Source organism: Leptonychotes weddellii, chromosome 5 (genome assembly GCF_054177405.1).
Source record: "Leptonychotes weddellii isolate Sample4059 chromosome 5, ASM5417740v2, whole genome shotgun sequence".
Lineage (NCBI taxonomy): Eukaryota > Metazoa > Chordata > Mammalia > Carnivora > Phocidae > Leptonychotes > Leptonychotes weddellii.
This window is the reverse complement of record NC_138373.1, coordinates 86,260,983-86,285,603: the sequence shown is the minus strand read 5'-3', so window position 1 is coordinate 86,285,603 and position 24,621 is coordinate 86,260,983. Positions and strand designations below refer to the sequence as shown.

Sequence of the window (24,621 nt, the reverse complement as noted above, 5' to 3'; positions counted from 1 at the left end):
GGGACTCCAGGATCATGACCTGAGCCGAAGGCAGTCGCTTAACCAACTGAGCCACCCAGGCGCCCCTAAACTGCATGTTCTTTGACCAAGTAATTCACTTTTAGGAATTTATCCCAACGATTCAATTGGATAAATGTTTAAGATGTATAATACATAGGAATGTTTCTTGCAGTATTGTTTATGACTTTTGAAAACGGAAATAATCCGCATGGCTACCAATGGGTAAAGTAAATTATGGTATATCTATACAAATTATATAGTTGTCAAAAAGATTAGGTAGATCTATACGTACTAACATTGAAAAATACCCATTTTGTAAGTGAAGCTGCATCATAGTACATTGTGTAGAATGTGATTCCATTTATATAAAAACTGTGAGTATGTACATAAAATATGGAAGTTTAGTCAGACTCATCTCTGTACTATTTGGTTTTTAAAAATGAGCATAATACTTTCTGAGAGGGAAAAGTACTCATTTTTGAGGGAGAAAAGTCACTAACATTATCTACCATTAGATTACTTCATATTTACTTTCTTCCCCTTCTTAAAGCCTCAACAGATTGGACAATGCAGAGGTATCTTGGATAAAGAATTTGGTATTAGGCCAATTAAAGAAGAGCTGAGAGAGATATAATACAAAACATGAAAATTTTATTGGCATCTGTAATTTTAAGATTGGATCCATGCTCGATCCTGCCTCACATTCTGACCGTGGCATCAAGTGATAATTTATGGCAGAATGCCACATGACTTCAATAGTTACAGATGTATGCTTATTATATCTTTATTTTCAAAATCTGTTATGCAGATTTTCCTTGAGTTTATTCAGATTTTTGAACCAGTTTTATCTCTTGCAAGTAGTACACATTTTATTCTCTCTAGTCTTAAGCAAAGATTCAACATTCTCATAAAGTATTCTTTATTTAGTAAAGAAATTTTTGTTTTCTTTATTTTTACACTTAATATCTTAATCAAAACTTCTGTCATGAGAACAAGCTCTTTTAACACCCTTGCTGCCTAATCAAAACAGATCCTTTGTAATCTTCAGAGTTTTAGCTCTCCTTCCCTGGAGCTTGTCTATTATATTTGTTTTGAAATATGGTGACCAGTTTTGCAAAAAGTAGTCCAAGTGTAGTTGTTCAGTGATCTTATAAAGACAGAATACTACTGTTGCCGTATAGTTCATAGTAGCCAGTGGCCTAGCCCCTAACCTTTTTGGCCTGTAATAGCATGTGCAATGTAATATATAAAATCATACAGTTAAGTTGTTATAGCACTTTTCATTTTATAAAGGATTTTCGTAGTCTTTAATCCTAACCTATGCAAAATCCTGTATGGTATTATTTACCTACTTTTACCGCTGAAGGAACCATGGCTTACAGTACATGAGACATTAAAGTAGTTTGCCCGCACTCATACCACAAGTAAGTGGAGTTCTGCAGCTGCCCCTAGATTGAAGATTTAGGAGTATATCTTTAGCCTAGATTTCTGTCCTGAGCATCAGATCTGTATAGCAAGCTGCCTCCATGTCATGGCCACCAGAACAACCCATAAACGTGGAATTCGATTTGCCCCAAATTGAACTCATCTTTTCCTCTACTCTTACCCTTCTGTTCCTATGCCCAGTCAGTAAACTGCCATTACAAAAATTGAGATAAAATTCATCCTTTTAAAATATACAGTTTAGTGGTTTTTAGTATATTCACAAACGACCATAACATGTTTGTCACCTCGAAAAGAAGCCCCATACCTATAAGCAGTCACTCCCTAGTCTCTTCTGCCACTCCTGGTAACGACTAATTTGCTTTCTGTCTCTGTGGATTCACCTCTTCTGCATATTTCATATAGTTGGAATCATACAATATGTGGCCTTTTGTGTCTGGCTTCTTTCATGTGGGATAATGTTTTCAGGGTTCATCCTCGTTATCACTTAGTTCAACACTTCATTCCTTTAATGGTCGAATAATATTCTGTTGTATGGATAATACCATATTGTTTATCAGTCAGTTCATGGGCATTTAGGTTGTCTCCTCTTTTTGGCTGTTTTGAATAATGTTGCTGTAAACACTTGTGTATACTTTTTGGGTGAACATGTATTTTCAGCTCTCTTGGGTATGTATCTAGAAGTAGAATTGCAAAGCCACGTGGTACCTTTATGTTTAACTTTCTGAGCAGCTGTCAGACGCTTCCACGGTGCTTGCAATGTTTACATTCCCACCAGCAATGTATGAGGTAGTTCTGCCAGTTTTCCCCATTAAATATTTCTCTAAACTAATGTTCTCCCTCCGTACTGCTGTTGCTGCCTTCAGGTTCTATCATTTGTTGTAATAGCTTCCTAACTCATCTTCCAGCCTCCAACCTGCTCCCTTTCTATAATTTTTCATAAAAATGCTAACAGTGAATCTGGTAAATCTGATGTTTCCTTCCTACTTAAAAACCTTCCAGTAATTTAGTATAAGATGAAGTTCCAAATTCCTTAATGTGGCATACAAGACCCTCCATAAGCTGACTTCTGCTTGATTGTCCAGTTTCACTTCTACTTACCTAAAATCCCTCTAGGTTAAAGTTGTATTGAACTTCTTGGCTCCATGTACTCAACATATGTTTCATGGTTTTATACATTCTTTTTGCTCCTTATCACCTGGAGTGGCCCTCTCCTCCCCTGTGTTTCTTAACTCCTTTAAGCAGAGTTATCTCTCCTTCCTATTGCCACCATTGTACTTTGTCCTGAATATGGTGTTGCATTTATTTCACTGTGTTTTAATTATTTGTATATCATATCTCTTCTGCCAGACCTAGCTCTTTGAAGTCAGAAACTTTGTAACTCCTTGGCATAGTATATAACACTTAGTAGATGTTTAGTAAGTGTCCCTATGATGCAAGGGAGAATGGAGTGGGTAGATGGGAATGAACTAATAAGCCTGGGTTTGTTATCTCCCAAATTCCATGTTTCTTTCCTATTATAATTCTAACATATCTGGCTATTATACATGATTCTAGCTGTCTTTGAAAAGTAGCTGTCGGGGCGCCTGGGTGGCTCAGTCGTTCAAGCGTCTGCCTTCAGCTCAGATCATGATCTCAGGGTCCTGGGATCGAGCCCCACATCGGGCTCCCTGCTCCGCAGGAGGCCTGCTTCTCCCTCTCCCACTCCCCCTGCTTGTGTTCCCTCTCTCGCTGTGTCTCTCTCTGTCAAATAAATAAATAAAATCTTTAAAAAAAAAAAAAAGAAAAAAGAAAAGTAGCTGTCTAGGGGCGCCTGGATGGCTCAGTCGTTAAGCATCTGCCTTCGACTCAGGTCATGATCCCAGGGTCCTGGGATCGAGCCCCATATCGGGCTCCCTGCTCAGCAGGAAGCCTGTTTCTCCCTCTCCCCCCTGCTCATGTTCCCTCTCTTGCTGTGTCTGTCTCTGTCAAATAAATAAAATCTTAAAAAAAAAAAAAGCTGTCTACAACAGCCTTTGATGGCTTATAACCAGTAGTGTGGAACATATCATTCTATGATGGATTAACATAAATTTTTGGAAGAGTAACAAAATACTTGAGCATTAAGAGAGTAAAAGTGAGTTTCTCCTTTTTTCCTGTAGGTGTTATTATATTTAGCAATACATGAAAAGTACTCATGGCACTTAATGCATTAAGAAAACCTTACAAACATTTCAAAAGTAAATCCTCAAATAATTCTTTAGCTGACATTTTCAGCAGCCCTATTCATATTTACAAGAGCATCTGATGGAATCAGCAGCATGAAGATGGAGATTAAATGGGATAATACTTGTAATATGCTTATCATAGCATCTGACATACCATTTTTGTTTGTTTACTGTAGTGTCTTCCCATGTTAGGGTTTCCTGCCTGAGTTGAAAAACAAAATTGAGTCTGTGAAAAGATGAACATACTGAGTGACTTGGTTACTATTAATTATAATAGAAAATTGACAAAGTGATGTCCTGGTCAACAAGTTTATCTCGTCTTGAATGATTTAGTATTAATTTTCAAATTTGTCTAATTGGGTCTACAGATAAGTTTCTGTATATAAAACAACACTTAAAGGTGTGTGATTTTTTTTTTTCATTAATTTATTTTTTTAGTAATCTCTAACCTAACGTGGGGCTCGAACTCACTACCCCAAGATCAAGAGTCACATACTCTTCTGAATGAGCCAGCCAGGTGCCCCCCTTTAAAGGTGTCTTAATAAACTGGAAAACACTTTAAAAAATTATACCGGTCAGTGCAGAAAAGATGAAAATTCCAGGTGATGGGAATAAATATGGAAATATGAAAAAGAAGTAACAATCCTCAAAGAAATGGATATTAAAACAATAAGAATTTTTAGCTTAATAAATTGACAAAATTTAAAGAAAAATAAAAATATAAAATCCATTGCTAGCGAGTGGTGATGAAATTGGTACATTCTTAATGTATGGAAAAATAATGAACATCATGTATGCACCAACCAGCTTTTTCATATCTTTACATTCTGCCATATTTGGTGTAGATCCTTTTTCTTTTTCAAGATATAAAACTTAATGTAGTTGAAAGCCCCTGTGGTCTCTGCAATCTTACTCTGTCCTCCCAAAAATGTTTTTAAATTTTTCTCATGTTTTGTTTATATTTTTACATTAAACGTTTCTTATCCTATAAAACTTGCTTGAATACATTTGTTAAAATACTCTTAATATAATTTTAAAATTTACAACTTCATTGTTTTAATATAATTTACAATATCTTAAACCTGTGCTTATTTTTATAAGACTGTTATAGTGTATGCATATATTTATGTTGAATTTATTCATCAGACAGTACTGGTTGCCTGCGGTATTGAAGACTTTACACATAGGGTGTACAGTGAACAGAGCAGATGTGAGCCCAACCATCATGGAGTTCACAGCATAGTAGGGGGTATACACTTAAACTGTAGTTATAGATTATAATACATTCTGTGAAGGAAAGACAGAGGTGCTGAAGAAAACTGGTAAGTTCTTTGGATTTAATTTTTAAAAAGGAAGGGATGTTATTAGAAGACCTAAAGCAAGCGAGTGACATGGTCTAACCTACGTTTAAAAACGATCACTAGCTGCTCTGTGGAGACCATATAAGAGTAACAATAGGGATCTCTGTTGTAAGCAATTGTAAGAAATTGCATGAGACAAAACATGCATGTCGTGAACGAGGGTGATGGTGGTGGTGGATGCTTGGATGTGAAGTCTATTTTGAAAATAGATAAATAGCAAGATTGTGGGTCAGTATTAAATGCCTATGTAATTTTTTTAGGATGCCACGTTTAGTATAGCTCTATTATAACTATCATTTAAAAAAAAATAAAACCATGTTTCCTCAGCATCGTTTACTAGAAGTAGCATTGCAGTGTCCAAGGCTATGAACATTGTATGGTTCTTGATAAATACTGTAATTGCTTTCCGAAAGGATTGTGCCTGTTTATTGTATCACCAGAAATGTTTGTGCTCTATCAAGATTAACTTTTGCCAGCATGGTATATTTCTTTTAGAAAAGTTGTTGTTTTTTTTTTTAACCACTTCAGCAAATTAAAAAATAGCACTTGAGCCGGGAGTAAAGGAAAATATGTGGAATAACTTTCCTTCAATTAATGTTATACTGAATTAATTTAAGTGGCTTTATCCTCTTTTGCAAAGAATGTTAGTAACCTATGTACCCGATCTAAAAGTTTATTCCATTTGAAAGGCTGGAAATAATACTAATTAGAAATGTAAGGTCTTGGGACTCCTGGCTGGCTCAGTTTGGTAGAACATGGAACTCTTGATCTCAGGGTCCTGAGTTTGAGCCCTACATCGGGCATAGAGCTTACTTAAAAAAAAAAAAGTCTTGATCCTTTTCTTGCTTCATTGTTAACTAGTTTCATTATAGAATCTATGTGTATTTAAATTGGTTGGGTTTTGATAACCTGTGCTTTCTCAAAGTGATTTTTTTTAAGTATAAAAAGAATAAATAACATGTATTGAGAATGCTTCAGATTTGTGAAAAGTTATTAGCTTAGAGCAGGGGTTGGCAAACTCTTATGCAAAGGACCACATTTTCTGTAAAGGTCTTCATCACATAATCTTTGCCTTTTTTTTTTTTAATAACCATTTAAAAACACGAAGACTATTTTTAGTTTGTGGGCCATGCAAAAACAGGTGGGCAGGATTTGGCCTGTGGGCCAGTAGTTTGCTGAACCCTTATTTAGACTCTAATCCTGGGAAAGAGTCTACATTGATGTAAATTTTTTCTACTTCCATATACTCCTTTTCTTACGGCTAACCTGAAGTTAGAACAAAAATCTTTAGTATTTATATGTCATTTTTGTTGTGCTTGCCTTCTGCTTTGTCACCACACCTGTCCGTTCTTTTCAGATTATATTTTGCCATTTAACACTTTGTTCTTAAGCTTTTACCAAGTTGTATTGCCTTTTTATGTAGCTCAGTGACTGCACTTCTAGGATAACTCTAGTTAGAATTAACTTTGGAAATACTGAATTTTTTAATCAGGATATTCTACTCATTGCCCATAAGTAGGTTTAGATTACTTTTTTCAGTAACTGAGTGTGACTCAGAACTTTGCTGGCAATTTTTTTTAGGGCTTAGAAGGGAAAAGATAATGGGAATGAAATGTACTGGTGAATAAGGACTCTTTTTCCAGTTTCTCAGTTCCTTTGATGGAGAATATTCATCATGGAAACATGTTATGAAATACACAAAGAAAATACTAATATTCCACATTATATACTTTTGGAACACAGTGTTTCAAAATTTTATAAATTGGAATTCATTGAGGTACATCTTGGAGGTATTATATGTGGGTGGATAGTGAGTAATCCCCCAGCCACGCCTTAGGCTCCAGAAACTATGGTCTTTAATTTTATTGTTGGGAGAAAATTTTAGATGTAAAAACTAAGAAAACTATCAACTGTAAGGTTAATTTAAGTTAGCATTGGTAAGTGAAGAATGTGAGGTGACAGCAATAGGTGAAGAAAGTCTGGTCCATAGCTACACCTGGGTAATGAATGGATTGACTCTAAGACACTGTACTTTGCTTCAATTCCTGCTGTTCCATCATACTTTAAAAACACTGGTTTTCAATTTATAATATACAGGAGTTCTTTCAAGTAGTTAAGGGAATAGATTAAAATAATAAAATGCCAACCAAATGTTCAAATCTTTAGTAAACAACTTGTTTAGAAAGTAAATAGATATCCTTTTTTTCTGACTGATGGATAATTAATTTTTATTATAGACAATTTAGAAAGTATAGTTTACTCTAAAAGATAACCATGAGATCATAGTCTATTATGGTAGCTTTTTGCCCTTTTAAAAATTAAAATTCATAGAAAGGAATATTTTTAATATAGCATCTAGTACCAAAAAATAAAAAGATAAGCAAGAGATAAGTTACTCATTTCTTAAATTAACTCTATCAAAAACTTACCCTTTTAACATTTTGATGTATATACCACCAGTTTTTAAACATATATATTTGGGATATATAAATAAATATATATATTTGGGATCATGCTACATCTATATCTTTGTGTTCTATTATAAAGATTTTTCAGATATTGTACCAAAAACATGATTTTTAATGACCATTCTATTTTCTTAATGATAAGAGTAGTCTATGCAGTAATTCCTGAACTAAGGGCACTTTAATACTATAGCCCACATGTGGAACAATAAGGAAGTGTCCTTGGTTTACACTTTATACCCATTTTTAGCCCTTCCTCTTATTCCATGACTTTACATTGCACCATCCCTTTTCCTTACTTTTTTGAGTCCTATTTTGGCAGAGAGTACATGAAGTCTTTTAGGCATAAGTATTAATCAAAAGTCAGAGGAAAATCACATTTTCATTATAAGATTCTATAATGTTACCCACTCCCTTTCCTTTTATTCAGTCTTAGAGTTGCACAGTCTCTTTAAGATATCCATCTCTTTCTCCCTTCCTTGCTCCCCCTTTTATAGAAGCCACATAGAATTTGCGGATAAAACAGTCATGCCCTCTAGAGTTATCGTAGTATCCATCTGGCTATTACATATTGTTCCCAGGATTCAGAAATGGCTAAGGGCATTAAAATCCTCAGTATTGACCTTTCTCTTACATATTCTTCTGACTGTAAGTAAAATAGATGCATGACAGTTATTTGTAAATTGATTGATTTTTCTTGCCATTTTAAATCATCCTATTCTGAATAATAGAGTTGGTAGAGCTATCCCATTTTTGTAATAATTATTTTCTTTCATAGAGCATTTGGATCTTTTTGTTAATAATATGAACACTTGCATTGTTGAATCTGCATAATACTGTTTTGTAAACCTTTTTTTTAAATTGTAAGATATATACATATATCTTATATATCTTATATATCATTGCAGCCATTCTTAACTGTACAGTTCTGTGGAATTAAGTAAATTCACAATGTTGAGCAACCAGTAGCTCTATTTCCAGAACTTTTTCATCATCCCAAACTGAAACCCTGTGTTCATTAAACAGTAACTCTCAAATCCCCTCTCCCCCTGTTCCAGGTAACCTCTATTCTACTTTTTTGTCTCTCTGACGTTACCTATTTTAGGTACCTCATATAAGTGGAATCACAGTTATTTGCCCTTTTTTGTGTCTGGCATAATGTTTGCAGTGTTCTTCTATGTTATAACACATACAGAATTTCATTCCTTTTTATGGCTGAATAACATTCCACTGTGTATATACTCTACATTTTGGCTATTCTAAATAATGCTGCAATGAACATTGACATACAAGTATCTGTCTGACTTCCTGTTTTCACTTCTTTTGGTTATATATGTAGGCACAGAATTGTTGGATCATATGGTAGTTCTGTATTTTTTTTGAGGAACTGCCAAACTGTTGTCTACAATGCCTGTACCATTTACCAGCAATGGATAAAATTTCCAGTCTCTCCACATCCTTGCTAACACTTGTCTTCCCCCCCCCTTTTTTGAAATAATAACCATCCTAATGGGTGTGAAATGGTAGCTCCTTGTGGTTTTGATTTGCATTTCCCTAATGATGTGTTGAGCATCTTTTCATTTGCGTAATGGCCATTTGTGTATCTTCTTTGGAGGAATGTCAGTTCAGGTCCTTTACCCTGTTTTGAATTGGGTTGTCTTTTTGTTGTTGGGTTGCATATAACACCTTTTTAAAAGTAAAAGGTGCACCATAATAATCCAGACTGTGTTTCTCCCCTCTCAGGATTCCTACAGGAAACAAGTAGTAATTGATGGAGAAACCTGTCTCTTGGATATTCTCGACACAGCAGGTCAAGAGGAGTACAGTGCAATGAGGGACCAGTACATGAGGACTGGGGAGGGCTTTCTTTGTGTATTTGCCATAAATAATACTAAATCTTTTGAAGATATTCACCATTATAGGTGGGTTTAAATTGAATATAATAAAATGACATTGAGGAGTAATTATATCTTTCATTTGTTGAGTCTTTGCTGACTACCATGCATAAATTACCTAATCTGAATTTTAAAATAATAATGAGGTAGGTAATATTTCCCTGTTCTACAAATAAAGTTCCTGCGGATTAGAACCGTTGAGTACCTTGTTCCAGATTGCATAGATAGTGGTGCTGGAATTGAAACCTACGCTTGTTTGACTTCAAAACCTGTGCTGTTAACCACTGCAAGGCTTTAAGCTAGAGTCATCATAAAAATGAATACCATCAACAAAAATATGAAAAGGTAATGGAGGAGGTACCACTGAAATAGCCTTAAAAATAATCGCGTATAGTGTAGAATTTCTTGGAACTGGATAAACATTGGCTTTAGATAGTGAGGGAAAACACTCTGAAGTTGTAAAAGATTGAAATATTAGAACAATTACAGTTTGTAAAGAATCTGGTAAATCTGCATAAAATTGACTACTTTAAAATAATTGTTATTAAATATAATTTATATTCTATTTCTTTGAGGGTTTACAGTTTTCAAAAAAGTGCTTATTAAATATCCCATTCATTAGCTATGTTCTATAACAGTGAGTTAACATTTTAATACATTTCTTACAGCATGTTTTCTTTGTAGTCTAGTGGTAGAGAAAAAGAAATTTGAGTGGGTGACAGTGTTTTTGTAGAATAGTAAATAGGTGTCAGTATGTTAAGCTATAAAGGTTACTTAGCTATTGAGTAGAGGAACTGGGGATTTGAACCAGTTCTTCCTCCATTCTCTACTTCTTATTCCATGCTCTATCTTTGAAATTCACCTAAAATTGTGAAAGAATATAACTTTACCCCGAATTTAGAGTTTATACACATCTTATTGAAAAAAATCAACATGTAGAAGGACTTTTAACAGAATAAACAGTGTAGTAATGTCAGTGTTATCCACATAGAAATCAGAATCTTTCTACTTGGTGCTCTCCTTTTTGAGAAAGATAACGTGAAAATTATGTCATTGTAATCCTTACATGTTTTTGTAATAAATACATGTACATTTAATAACACAGTATATGTTTCTAAGATTATAATTTTAACAGTTAGGCACAGCACATTTTTAGCCTAGAATTTTTTCAATGTTTTCTGTTTTATCATTGTGACCTACCTGCATATGGACCTATTAGATTGTAGTTTTACCATATTTTTTTGGTATTTTATCTTTTAAGGGACATAGAAATTCTCTCTTTAAATTGGAGAAAAAAATAAATAGAAGGAGAATCAAGGAAAATTTGGTGTGGTTGGAAACTAGAAATTATATTAAATGTCTTCTTTCAGCCATATTTTATAGGGCAGAATTATGGACAATTTTTGAAAGATATATTTAGTTACTAATGTCTCTGCCGTAATGTGTTTTTCTTTTTCCCTCCCCAGAGAACAAATAAAAAGAGTTAAAGACTCTGAAGATGTACCTATGGTCCTAGTAGGAAATAAATGTGATTTGCCTTCTAGAACAGTAGATACAAAACAGGCTCAGGACTTAGCAAGAAGTTATGGAATTCCTTTTATTGAAACATCAGCAAAGACAAGACAGGTAAGTAAAATTGTAGTAAATATGAATCTATTCTCTGTAAACTATATCAAAATATTTTAATTATCATAATTTGCTAACATATATTCTGGTAACATCATTTTGACGGTAGGAAGGCAAGAACATTGATAAATGTACATAACTGTTACATCATTTAATGTAACTTAATTTTTCTTTCCATTATGCTAACATAGAAAATAAAACAATGTTTATTTGGTAAATGTTCTGTTAAGGATATGAAAGGCAGCATTTTTTAATCCAATGTCCATGGTATTACTTTTGGCTTTGGTTTCTTTCCACATTGAATATTTCTCTTCAACTCAGCACATCTTACATTAAGCATTCAAGATACACAAGGATTTTTTTTTTTAACTGTTATATTTATAAAGTCAAAGAACAAGGGAACAAATACTGATTCCTATTTTAGAAGTGTTTTGAAGAGTATTATGCCGTGTGTTTCTAGATTAAGTTTTATTATGTTTAAAGAATTTTATTTTGGTAGAATTTTTTTAATTTTCTTTTATCATTAACATATAATGTATTATTTGTTTCAGGGGTACAGGTCTGTGATTCATCAGTCTTACACAATACACAGCACTCACCACAACACATACTCTCCCCAGTGGCCATCACCCAGCCACCCCATCCCCCCATCCCCCTTTTGGTAGAATTTTTTTTAAAATAAATTTATTTTTGGAGAAAGTTTTCATTAAAGTAAAAGGATATTTAGAAAGCAAATTGAAATTCTCAGTTATTCATTTACTGTGTTGTTCTGACAAAAATTAATGCCATATTAACTCTGAATTTTGTTTCAAAAATTATCATTTTTGAAAGTAACTTTTTCTCTAGGTAAAATAATTTCAGTTGACATTATTTAACCTATTTGTATGAAATGAGAGTTTAACATATAGGAAAAAATTCTAGAAAGGAATACATAATGATATGATGGAATATAATTTTCATATACTGAGAAATTGATCAATTTTATATTCCATACAAGTTGAACGTTTATTTTGGGCTTTGCTAGTAACATGTACCTGTGACCCAGAAAACCAATTTTGTGGAATTTAACTTCTGTAATGCTAGGAGGTAAGAAAATTGATGAACAACTCATTACATGTTTAAACTTATAAAAACAGGTATTCTGTAACTTTCACTGAATTATAACGGATAAAAATTTTAAAGTAAACCATCATTCAGCTAGTGTATATGTTTCGCTGTTTCGTGGAAGATCATATGTACTGCTTCCTGATTGTACACATCTGATACACACTGAAGAAACAATGAATTCTATTTTAAGTCTTTTTGGGGGGGATTAAAAGCTGAATTTCTGTAGTTTGATTATAGTACAAATAATCTCATTCTAAAGCCTGATTTATAGGTTAAAGAAAGAAGTTGGTATATAGCACTTCTCACTTCACTTTAGAGGAATTAAGATTGCATTCAAATCCATTCCCAGGTCCCAGAGACTGGGAGAAGTTTGGTTTTTGTCTTCTTTTTACTGGTCTTCTCTAACCAGACTTCTTGATTTCCCTTATAGAGGGGTACTCAGAAAACATGATTATAATATTTATAACTTTTCTCCCAACATTTTTTTATGAAAATGTAAAATACAAGGAACGTTATTGAAAATACTTGTCAACATACTGCCTACTACTAAATCATACCATTACATTTTATTAACTTGCATTATTTGTAACTTTTAAAAGATACTTTTTAGACAACATTACTTAATATTTTAGTTTACATTTTATTAAAAAAAAAACTGATTTTGCCTCATGTGGTAAAAGGGGTTGCAAATAGAGCAGGGCTTCTTATATTTAACATACATATGAATGGAGTAGGCTTCTTATTCAAATCCACATTCTAATCAGTGGGTTCAGGTTGGGACCTGTGATCCTGCATTTTTAACAGGCTCTCAGGTGATGCTGATTTTGGTACATGGACCATACTTGGGGTAGAAAGACAACAGAAGACAGTAAAAAGGAGTTGTCTGTTATTCTGACAATGTTGCCCTCTACTTAAAGAGCCTAAAATAGCTGTGTCTTCTTTCTTGTTATATAGTTACTACCTAAGAAGTACAGTTTATTCTTAGTGTTTGACGTTAATGCTTTAATATACCACAGCATTCATGATAATCAGAAAATTACCTGGATTCCTTTTAAAGTAGATTTTGTAGCTTTTACACAGTTTTTTTTGGGGGGGGGGGAGGGTAGGGAATGTGAATGTAGTATATATGATATGGAAGTAGATTAATTTAAATTTGCTTTGTTGACATTTATGTAGATCATCTAAAATATAGAGTAATATAAAAGAATACTTGTAGTACTTTATTTCTTCTCATGCTCAGCTTTTCTTATATTTATAACCTACTTTATTTATATCTTTATATAATTTATGTTGCTAAACTATAACTTAGATATTTTAGTTTCTGATCTTTGATTTCTTTTTATTTCATGGACTTGTTGATTTGCCTTTCAAAAGTTTACTCATCTTTCTCTGTTGAAATTTATTTGATATTTGCATGCTTTTGGAAGACTTTAAAGAGCTATTCCAAGTAATTGTGGAGGTTACGATATATGTAAATTTCTATAAATTTTACATTTCCAGTTTTTGTGAAAATTTGAAGCCCTATTTTCTGCAGAGTATTTTGTTACTTATCTGCTATTACTTATTTGTTGTTTGAGCAAACTAAATATGCATACTCTTGTTGAATTTTAACAGCAGCTACTTGCTTCATACCCTAAGTTTCAGTCTTGAGCATGAACCTAAAACTCAAAACTAAAAAGAATTATTTATATTCAGGTTGGTAGGAAAAAGACATTCATTTAGAAGGACCAGACAATAAGTGTTTTAAACTTTGGAGGCCATAAGTGATATCTGTTGCAGTTTTTTTTTCTTATAACCCTTTAAAAATGCAAAAAAATCATTCTTAGCTTGTGGCCAGTACAAAAAATAGGCTGTGGCTACATTTGGCCTGCAGGCTGTAGTGTGCTGATCCCTGATTCTCTGGGGAACTGTACTGTTTGATTAGATGCTAGAAATTAGGTCAGACTTTAGACTTAAATTTTACAGGCTAACAGTAGTAATTTTAAAATAAAACAGATATTCTATGAAAGGGAAATAGGAGCTTTACTCTAGTACTTTTTAAGATAGGATTGCAGAATATATATATTATGAAATTACTTTGTAGTTTTAAAAAATCCCATTATTTGGGTTAGAATATAATGAATTATATATTTTTTACAATATTTTAGTCCACATCTGAAAGGCCAGAGTAATTTTTATTTTCTGCTAGTATGCTTTATGTGGCCCCTGTGTTCCAAGTATATAAAGACTGCTACCTACTTCACATTTATCTGGGTAGTTTAGTAATTGCCAGATTTTTCTGGCCTCATTGGGCAGTGCATGCAGTGTTGGCAAAGGCTGTTGAAACCAAAACATTGACACCATGGTAATCAGCTGTGTGTTTTCCAGTCTGCTAAAATCAGAACTGGGGAGGGTTCAGGAAAGTGGATGACAGAAGCAGAATTCTTAGCGTATCTGCTACTCCTGATTCAGCTTTTTTACTTCCTGGAGGTCTCAATTTGAGCATAATGTGAAAATTAGCTTTACACATTTGAAAATGTTGAGTGATTAATTTCCTGGTTTTTGTTAATTTCTAGATACTTAAAATTGGTTGTTAGAAGACTTGTATTAAAGAAAGCTTTTGATCAAATTGTTTTGAAGCAAGCCAAATAAAAAATCTCCTTATGTATTTCTGTTTGTTAGTAGTTGAGTTTGTGTACATGAGATAAATATTTTGAACTTTAGCCTTTTTATGAGTTAAAAATAAAACAGTAACTGAGCACCTGCTATGTGCACCATGCATAACCTCCCAAATTAGTGGTATTGCTGCATTTCAGTAGTACCTGAGATGGACTATAGTTTGGCCACATTTCTTGAGAAATTCATCAGTACAGAATTTTTTTTAAGAATACATCTAGTTTCTCCCATTCCTGTCCCCCAAGAAGGCTAGTAGTCTTGTATCTGTCTCTGTTGAGGGTATTTGAAGTGTTATTTCCTTGAAAGTGTTTTCAAGAATTTTCCTTGATAATAGGCCACTCAACAGGAACTTTAGAATGAAATCATTTAGTGAAAGCATTATAGGCACCAGAATATAGGATGATGCTATTTGTTGACAGTTTCTTTTCTGGTATGGAATGCTCTATTTCCTTAGTCTCACAAGTGTGTTTTCGGATAATAGCTGAGCTGAAATTATTGTCAAATCTCTTGATTTAAAAAGAGTTTACACGTATGAACTTGTACACTTGTTCCTACATATTTTCAGTTGTTCTGAAAGTTTAGTAAGTGATGTTTGAAAATGAACATAAGTGGCAATAAGCCATATTCCCAAGAATAAATCATTGAGTGCCAGTTAAGAGCTTAGCAGCTAGCTCAGTGGGTATTGAAAGTCTGTTTCAGCTACACTTTGTCTTCAAAAATTACTTACACATTTTGGAGTATGAAACCAGTGTTCTTCGGTAGTGCCAGTGGCTTAAGGTGCACACAAGGATAAATAATGTTCTCTTGATGTCATATGACTTTTAAAGCATATTATCAAGAATGAGAAATAATTTGTCTGAGAAAATATGGCAAATAGCTGATTCTTTAAAATCTGATATAATTTCCTCTTAGTAAAAATAAGAAATGACCAGAGTCACTCTGGAAGACTATTTCTCAGTGTTAATTATCTTAGCCACTCAGGTCCTAATGCTGAATTCTTGGTGGTGGGTAGTAATCGCTTCTTTTTAATTATTGGCCTCCAGTTTTCTCTCTGCATTGCTGGAAACAAAAATCATATATTCTGTACTGGTGATGGGGATGCACACACTTAAAAAGTAGACATGTTCAAACTGATTTTAGTAATAAGTTACAATCAAAATTTGCTTCTGCTAAATTAGTGGAGGACCAAAACCCTGTCCTCTCCCCCCAGCATGTTTTACTACTTCTCTTACTGACCTTGTAACTTTTTTTTAAATAGCAATAACAGTTTACATTCTTAAAAAATATGAGCTTTTACCTGGTTTGTTTTGTGTGTGTGTGTGTGTGTGTACACATATAAGTATGTCTATATATATATATATTTAATTTCTTGCATTGATTTTTGAATTGAAAGAGAATTATTTATGAAAATATCTTAAATGCCAGCTCATACTTTACATTTTACATGTTTTACAGGAGTGATTTTAATGCCTTAAGTTACTTATCTTATGTAATGAGAATTTCTGATATATAATTTTTTAAGGACTTAAAAGTAAAAAATAAACCCTTTCCTCTTGAGAATGATAAATACAAAATACTAAAAGATTTGTATACATGCACAAGTGGCTATCTAATTTAAAGTACCAATGTATTTAATAATTTCAGAAAGTGGCTGGAAATTTTTATTTTGTAGTTGACTTAGCTAGCTGGCTAGCTAGTTGAGTAAATTGATTCCATTAAAAAGGAGATGCAAATTTTCTTGGGCTATTATGATTTTTGTATTAGATAGCTGAATAGAAATATATCACTGGATGGTTATAAATAACTTGAGATGTACATTTTAATGTATAAACAACATATTTAAATGCCTATTAACTGAAACTTAATTTTATGAATTTTAAAGTTTTACTTCAAAGGTAAACTACTGAACTCTACTGAAGCAGTTCTTAGTATATTCTTGAGATTTATAAAAATTAATATACCCTAAAGAATTGAGGTGCCTTTTTTTCCCCTTAACTATTAAAGGTAATGAATATGTGATAACTTCTGAATGGAAGAATTAAACCTTAGCTATTTTACTTCATTTAATACTTAAATGGTCAATTCTCTGTGCCTGATTGAATTTAAACCTACAAATCATATTTTTGATATATATATTAGCTTTATAGGTACTGGGTCCATTTTGTCACATTTGGTTCATAGAAAGACTGATGTTACCAATCCCAGAGAGTTAAAATATTCCCAATCCCCATAGTAAGTAATTCATTTTAAAATACAAAAACAGATTAGGCTTAAAATTAAATGTGCAATAAAATATACCACCCTTTCTAAATACTTACATTTTCTTTTAGAAGCATAAACACAATTATTAATCTTTTAAATTAATCAGTACATGTAGATTAATATTTGTGTGCATTTATCTTTAGATGTAAGCTTCAACTTTTAGTGGTATGTTTTCTTAGACAAACTAGGAGCACAGTTAACTGAATACTATGTCCCCTTTAGCTACTGCTTGCTTTTCTGGACTGAAAAAGACATTAAAAACTTTGTTGATCTCCATATGGCCATATATGATTGTGTCTGTTGTCATAACTTTCTTACTATGGCATTAAGCAGAAGTCCCCTTCTCCCTTTAGAGTATTTAAATTAGAATAGAAGGTATGAAGCCAGTATAATTGGATACTGTTCTAAAAATTATTTTTAAGAATACTTCTAATAAGGAAACAAAATGCATTGTTACTATTTTGTGTGTGTACTTTAAACAATTCATGGTGTTTTCATATTATGGTAAACAGCCTTCATGTAGCATTTTTATTTAAATAATGTAGCTATCCACCTGCAAAAGTCTCAGTTTCAGCTCCACTTGTGGACTCTAGAAATTGGCTGGACAGTGTTTTAATTGCAGATAGAACTCAAGATTCCAGTCTCTTGACCCAACTTTATTTTGAGGTATTTTTTGTGTGTGTGGTGTGTGTGTGTGTGTTTTAACTTTAAACATCCTGTTTGTACCATTTTTCTCCTCATTCCCCAGGTAGGGGAAGGTGGGAGAGGTAGGGATGCTTGTTTTTCCTAAGTCAAATAATTTAAATCTAACTTCAGGTTAAGCTTTGATTAATTCCATGACTGGTGAACTAAAATGATTGCATTAATTGATACACAGATACTAATATATGTGCCTAGGTTTTTTATAATCTCCCCTAATTCTAATCAAAAACTTTTAGAATTCCAATTCCATTATAAAACAAAAATGATTTTAAAGAACAAACCAGGATTCAAGCCCATATTTTAAAACTGCATCCCCAGTTTTACTCAAACAATCTGATGTCTGTTTTAAAAAGAAATTCTCAAGTAAAGGTCATAATTTCAAACTTCTTACACAAGGCTGTCCCAATAAATTATTACCAATGAAACAGACTTTAAAGTTATGTTTTACAATGCAGAGAGTGGAGGATGCTTTTTATACATTGGTGAGAGAGATCCGACAATACAGATTGAAAAAAATCAACAAAGAAGAAAAGACTCCTGGCTGTGTGAAAATTAAAAAATGCATTGTAATGTAATCTGGTAAGTTCAGCATATTAATTTTGGCAGAAAGCAGATGTCTTTCAAAGGTAACAAAGTAGCAACCATGTTAGAACTACCTAGGTGTGGGATTCTGATTTGAAGTATTAAAAGATAAGAAATAGGTAGTTTCCATAATTAGTACATTTATTTTTAATATGCATATTATAATTGATGCAGTTTTGATAGCTGTAGACTGCATTTGTCATCGGGTCTAGAAAGAAAAAAGAAAGGAAACTGCATAGAGAGTAAGGTTGAATGGTCCAAGGGTGGGGAAGGACCCACTCTTACAATGTATTCTTTCTTTTGGACATTCTGCAAGCAAATACTTATTCTGCCTGTGTTCTCTAACTCAGTGGCATCAGCACTTTTTTACCCAAGTAAGAAACTTGGGAGTCTTGGGATGACTCTGACATCCCTCTTTTGCACTCTCATTTGGAGGCAACCACAAATTCCTTTGATGTTACATTTTGACTTTTATCACATCATTAGTTCAGGTTCCTATCATTTCTTGCTGGGACTGTTATATTCTGTTATTTGGCTTATCTGTTGCTGCCTTTATTCATAGTGCAACTGGAGAGATGCACTTAAAAGAAATGTCATTCTCTTTTCTTTAAGTCCAGTCACTGACTTCCTGTTACCTATGGAATAAAATCTCAAACTTCATAGTATGTTATATAGTCTTTTAACGTCTTTCTACCCTTCTAGCCTTTGGCTTTATCCCTAAAAATTCCTTGCCTGAAGTTTTTTTTTGTTGATTTTTTTTTTTTTTTTGTCCTTACTTGAACACCATGTTATTTCTTACCTTCCCTTGAGTCTTGGCTGTTGCTTTTGGTTGGAATGCCATTATCTTTATCCATAGTCTTATTAATTAGCTAACATTTTTTTCATGGTTGTTTATTCTCCAAGAATCTTTCTTTATAGCCTTAGACTAGGCATAATGCCCTTCCTGTGTATTCCCAATATACTGTTCTTAACTGTTACATGCTTGCCATGTTAAATTGAAATAAGCTCTTTTATGTTTGATTCCTATACAGTAGAATCTTAGCCAGAACCATGTATTTTCAATCTTTGCGTGATGATGGCCTAACAAGGTTCCTGGCACATAGTAGCTGCCCATTTGGATTTACTGAGTGGAATTTGTTTCCTTTTTTTTTTTTAAGATTTATTTATTTATTTTAGAGAGCATGTGCATGCGCTTGGGCGTGTACGCAGTGGGGGAGAGGGAGAGAGAGACTCTACGCTGACATGGAGCCTGACACAGGGCTCCATCTCACAACCCTGAGATTATGACCTGAGCCCAAATCAAGAGTTGGACTCTTAACTGACTGAGCCACCCAGGTGCCCCAGTTTTCCTTTCTAAACCAATTACCAAATTTGGTCTTGCTTAGAAAAGATTTCACTCAGTAGTTTTTATTATGTGGATTTAAGGTCTGAAGTAATTAGTGTATCTCCCAAAAGCATAAAATGTACATCTGAATAGACTCAGTCCCAAAAGATAGATGCTATACTAATCTGCTAACCTCAGAAGAAATAAAGCATGACTGGCGTTAATTTTTATTGAAATTTATGAACTCTTAATATTTTTTGAGTATCATTGTATAGAACAATATCTTAATTTAGAAGTTCTGATAAAATTTAACATTGCAATGTAATTGAGAAGTTAAACTTTTTTTTTTTTTTTTAAAGATTTTATTTATTTGAGAGAGAGAATGAGACAGAGAGAGAGAGCATGAGATGGGGAGAATCAGAGGGAGAAGCAGACTCCCTGCTGAGCAGGGAGCCTGATGCAGGACTCGATCCCGGGACTCCAGGATCATGACCTGAGCCGAAGGCAGTCGCTTAACCAACTGAGCCACCCAGGCGCCCGAGAAGTTAAACTTTTTAAATAACAGTAGCCATGACCAGATTTAGGTGGTGGGTTTTTTATTTTCTCCTCCTATTGTCTTACTAGAGGTGATTTTTAAAGTACAATAAAATAAGTTTTACAGTTTAACTTTTATTTAAAACAAAGGTGGAAGCACATCATTTTCTGATTTCTCATTTGTGACTATGTAGTGTGAATGTCAATTGGTGGGCATGATGAATTAAATCCTTGTTTCTTCAGTGGGCATGGAAAGCATTTAAATAAAATGTACTTGGTAATACTTAAAGTTTTAAATAAAAATAGTTTTATAAAATTAAATTGACAGTAATAAATATATACAAATTAGATTTTCTTAGTCCTAAAATGGTTGGGTTTGAGCAAAATTACTGGGATAATATTTTTGTCTTTTATATATGTATATGAAAATGACTAATTCCCATATGGAAAAAAGGAATTCAGTGCCCTTTTTCTACTGATTATAACCTATCCCTAATCTTTGAAATTATTTAATTTTAATATGTTACATAAAAAAAGTTCAATATTAAGAAAGAATGCAATATTAACCTAAAGTATTTGTCAGAATCTTTGAAGAAGGTAATGTTAACAATTCTGTTTTCATTGTCTCCTAAATACTTGTGTCGTTTTCACCTTAGAATGTATCTTCTCTATATCCATATCACGGTTTTTCATTTTATCTGCTTCACCATTTTAGTATCGTTTACATTTTCCTTCATTATAAAAGCAGTTGAAGTGGAGTAGACTACATAAGCTTGTGTGTGTGATCAAAGGGAATTTGTGAAGGGTGGGGGAGTTGGACTAGATCCTCTTTTAAGATTCCATACCATTCTAAGGATTTATGGTTAGAAATTAGTTGGGTTGGTGAGCTGTAAAATAATTCTTTATTATATCATTGGAAGTTTTTGCTTTTTATGTGTTAAAAGTGTTAGCATGAAGGTTTATATAATTAAGCCTTGACTGTATTGCTGAAAAATTATATTTTATCACTTTTCCTCTCTCCTTTGGGTAAAGAAAAAGCATATGTGTGTCAGTAATGAATGATATCAGAAAGTGGAGAACATCAGTTGAGTGTAGTTTGAGTGTTTTATTGGGGACTTTTTTCACTAGACTTCACACAAAAACTCTGGTTTTTATCCAGAACTATTTATTTATTTATTTACATATTAAAAGATTTATTTTTTTCAAGATTTATTTATTTTAGAGAGAGAGAATGGGGAGAAGGGGCAGTGGGAGAGAGAGAGAGAGAAATCCTCAAGCAGACTCCCTGCTGAGAGGAGAACTCGATGTGGGGACTCGATCCCAGGACCCTGAGATCATAGCCTGAGCCGAAATCAAGAGTTGGATGCTTAACCGACTGAGCCACCCAGGTGCCCCTTAGAGAGAGAGAGAGAGAGAGAGGGAGCGGGGGGGGGGGTGTGGGGGAAGGGCAGAGGCAGAGGAAGAGAGAGAATTTCAAGCATACTCTGCGCTCAGGGCGGAGCCCATGGTGGGGCTTGATCTTGCGACCCCCACATCATGACCTGAACCAGAATCAAGAGTCTGTTGCTTAACCAACTGAGCCACCCAGGCACCCCTACAACTCTTTATTTAAACCTGAGCAAGCCTGTCATTCCAGCTCTGTGTTTCTTTAAAAATAGTGATAATATTTTTCTGATTTTTAGATCTGTTGTGAAATTAGTTAAACGTAACTTGAATGAAAATGCCCTGAATTAATTTTATTATTTTGAAATATTAATTGTAAAAGATCTTAGTAGTGTAGTAAAGGAGAAATCATATCACTGTTAAGTTTTTAAATTTTAAATTATGTTCAAGATAATATAACTTAATGAGTGCATTTATATGAATATTCAACAGAAGTGGTTAAGATGAGTAAAAACCCAATTTTCATTGTTCTTAAAGTAGCTTCATTTATACAACTTTATTTGCTGGGTACTTGTTCTTAGGACTCCCTCTAGTGAAAGCATCATTAGGTTAACAGGCTTAAAAATAATTACTATTTCCGTTGAACAGATTTTAAAATACATAGAGGATCATACTTTTTGAATTTTTTTTTTGTTTTCTTCAGTTTTTTATTTTGCTGTTATATTTAACTTGCTTTTTAATGGGGTCATGACAGGAATTGACTTCTGTAGTCTTGTATAATTTCAGTATTGCAGGGTTAAAATCTGTTCTGCTACCACTTTCAGAGTCCCATTTTCTACCTTATGAATTATTAGGATAAAAATTATTCTGACTTGAAATCACTTTCAGCCATTACTTACTTATACACCTTGCTTTGATCAGGAATAGATGTATCAAAATGACCAAATGAAAATTTCTTTGAAGATACAGCAATTTGGCTTATTATGGCAAACTTTTGAATACATAATGTATTAAACAGAAACTAAAACAATAATAAATAAAAGAGTCTACTCCAGATTGGTAACTACACCACCATTTAAATGATTTAGCTCATTTCTTTACAAATCTGAAGTATTACATTTTTCGAACTATTGTTTCTTATCTTTGGAATCAACTTTAAGTTTCTATATGTTAAGTATTGAATTGAAACTATGCCTTAATATATATTATTTGAAAGCTGAAAGGATATTTGAATATTTACTTCCTGGGGATTATTTAAATCTAATGGATTTAAGTAAGTATTGAACCCAGAGCTCAAATATTGTTACTGAATATTTATGAAAATAATATATACTTGCATGGCTTATATCTAATATCTAGAAACTCTGGGATAATTAAATGTAAATGTATATTCACACACAGAAAAACACACAAGTGCATTTGGATTTTGGTGACAAAGTATGCCAATATGGAAAAATGAGTAGCAAAGTTAAGTTCTGGGAAAAAGTTATTTGTTCAGTTTATATAAGATTGTGTACATTGATTTTCTTTGCCTTTTGTGAAAGTTAGTGTTCCTATTTATGATATTGATGAAATATTCATGAAGAAGACAGTATAAGAATAGAAGTCTGATACATATATTCAGTTGCCTAAAGAAAAATGTAAAGTGTCCTTACTCTTTATCAGTATTAGTGTTTCCAGTAGTTATATATCCTTTCTGTTATCTGTATACCTCAATCCATTATATATACTCACATTTTAATATTTGTTATGTGTTTCAGGGTGTTGACGATGCCTTCTATACATTAGTTCGAGAAATTCGAAAACATAAAGAAAAGATGAGCAAAGATGGTAAAAAGAAGAAAAAGAAGTCAAAGACAAAGTGTATAATTATGTAAATACAATTTGTACTTTTTTCTTAAGGCATACTTAAGTAAAAGTGGTAATTTTTGTATATTACACTAAATTATTAGCATTTGTTTTAGCATTACCTAATTTTCTGCTCCATCTGAACTGTTAAGCTTTTATCTTGAATGCTTATTTTAAAATGACAGTGGAAACTTTTTTTCCTCTAAGTGCCAGTATTCCCTGAGTTTTGGTTTTTGAACTAGCAATGCCTGTGAAAAAGAAACTGAATACCTGAGATTTCGGTCTCGGGGTTTTTGGTGCATGCAGTTGATTACTTCCTATTTTTCTTAACCAATTGTGAACTTTGATGTGAGACAAATTAATGAAGCTTTCGAATCATCCCTATTCTGTGTTTTATCTAGTCACATACATGGATTAATTACTAATTATAACTTCAGTTGAGATTTCATGATTGGTTTTACTGAAACATTGAGGGAACATGAATTTATGGGCTTCTTGTAGATTCATCTTGTAGGTATAATGTCCTATAGTTTCAGTCACCCTTAATGAATGTAAAGTTACACTGTTCACAAGGTTTTCTCCATCTTTCACTGCTATTTGTCATAGTCACGCTCCCAAAAATATTATATTTTTTCTATAAAAAGGGAAAAAATGGAAAAAAAAATACAAGGCAATGGGAAATATTAAAAGGCATTTACTTTCCATATTAGATAAATTCCTATAATACTCTGAATAGCTTTTCCTGTAAAGGCAGACCCAGTATGTAATGAGGATTATAGCAACCATTTTGGGGCTATATTTACATGCTACTAAATTTTTGTATTAATTGAAAAAATTTTAACATGTATAAAAAATTCCCATAGGAATTAAATACAGTCTCCCTGTGTCAGATTGCTCTTTCTTAGCATAACTTTAAATCTTTTCTTGATCTTTGGTCTTAGAAAATAGTTTTAATTCTGGTAGTGACGTTAAAGATTATTTGGGCCAGTTAGCTTTAGTAGATGTTAAAGAGACCAAGGTTGCAAGGCCAGGCCTTGTATAAACCTTTGAGCTTCATTAAGAGTTTCATAGTATGGACTGGCATCCCTGTGGTCTCCCTGTTGTCATGAATTGGGTGGTCAGAAGTGGGGACGAGGAGAGTTTGGATAAGATGCATCCTCACTATGTGGTGGTCCTGCTGACAGATCAGGAACATCACTTTTGTTTAAAAAAAAAAAAAACAACCAA

General features: G+C 33.1%; 1 protein-coding gene across 4 annotated transcripts in view; it reads left to right on the top strand.

Annotated features, from left to right (window-relative positions):
- The window catches only part of KRAS (KRAS proto-oncogene, GTPase), a 35,844-nt gene extending 11,227 nt beyond the window's left edge, over positions 1-24,617 (top strand). The window contains exons 3-7 of one of the 4 annotated variants that reach the window (XM_081821361.1): positions 9,220-9,398; positions 10,838-10,997; positions 18,179-18,294; position 18,568; positions 23,307-24,617. In XM_081821361.1, coding sequence (XP_081677487.1) covers positions 9,220-9,398; positions 10,838-10,997; positions 18,179-18,294; position 18,568; positions 23,307-23,423 — 573 coding nt within the window. In that variant the 3' untranslated portion in view covers positions 23,424-24,617. Of the gene's footprint in view, positions 1-9,219; positions 9,399-10,837; positions 10,998-11,548; positions 13,491-18,178 lie in introns of those variants that run through there. The other 3 variants (XM_006727737.3, XM_081821358.1, XM_081821359.1) reach the window with 3 other exon arrangements.
- The last annotated feature ends 4 nt before the right edge of the window (positions 24,618-24,621 follow it).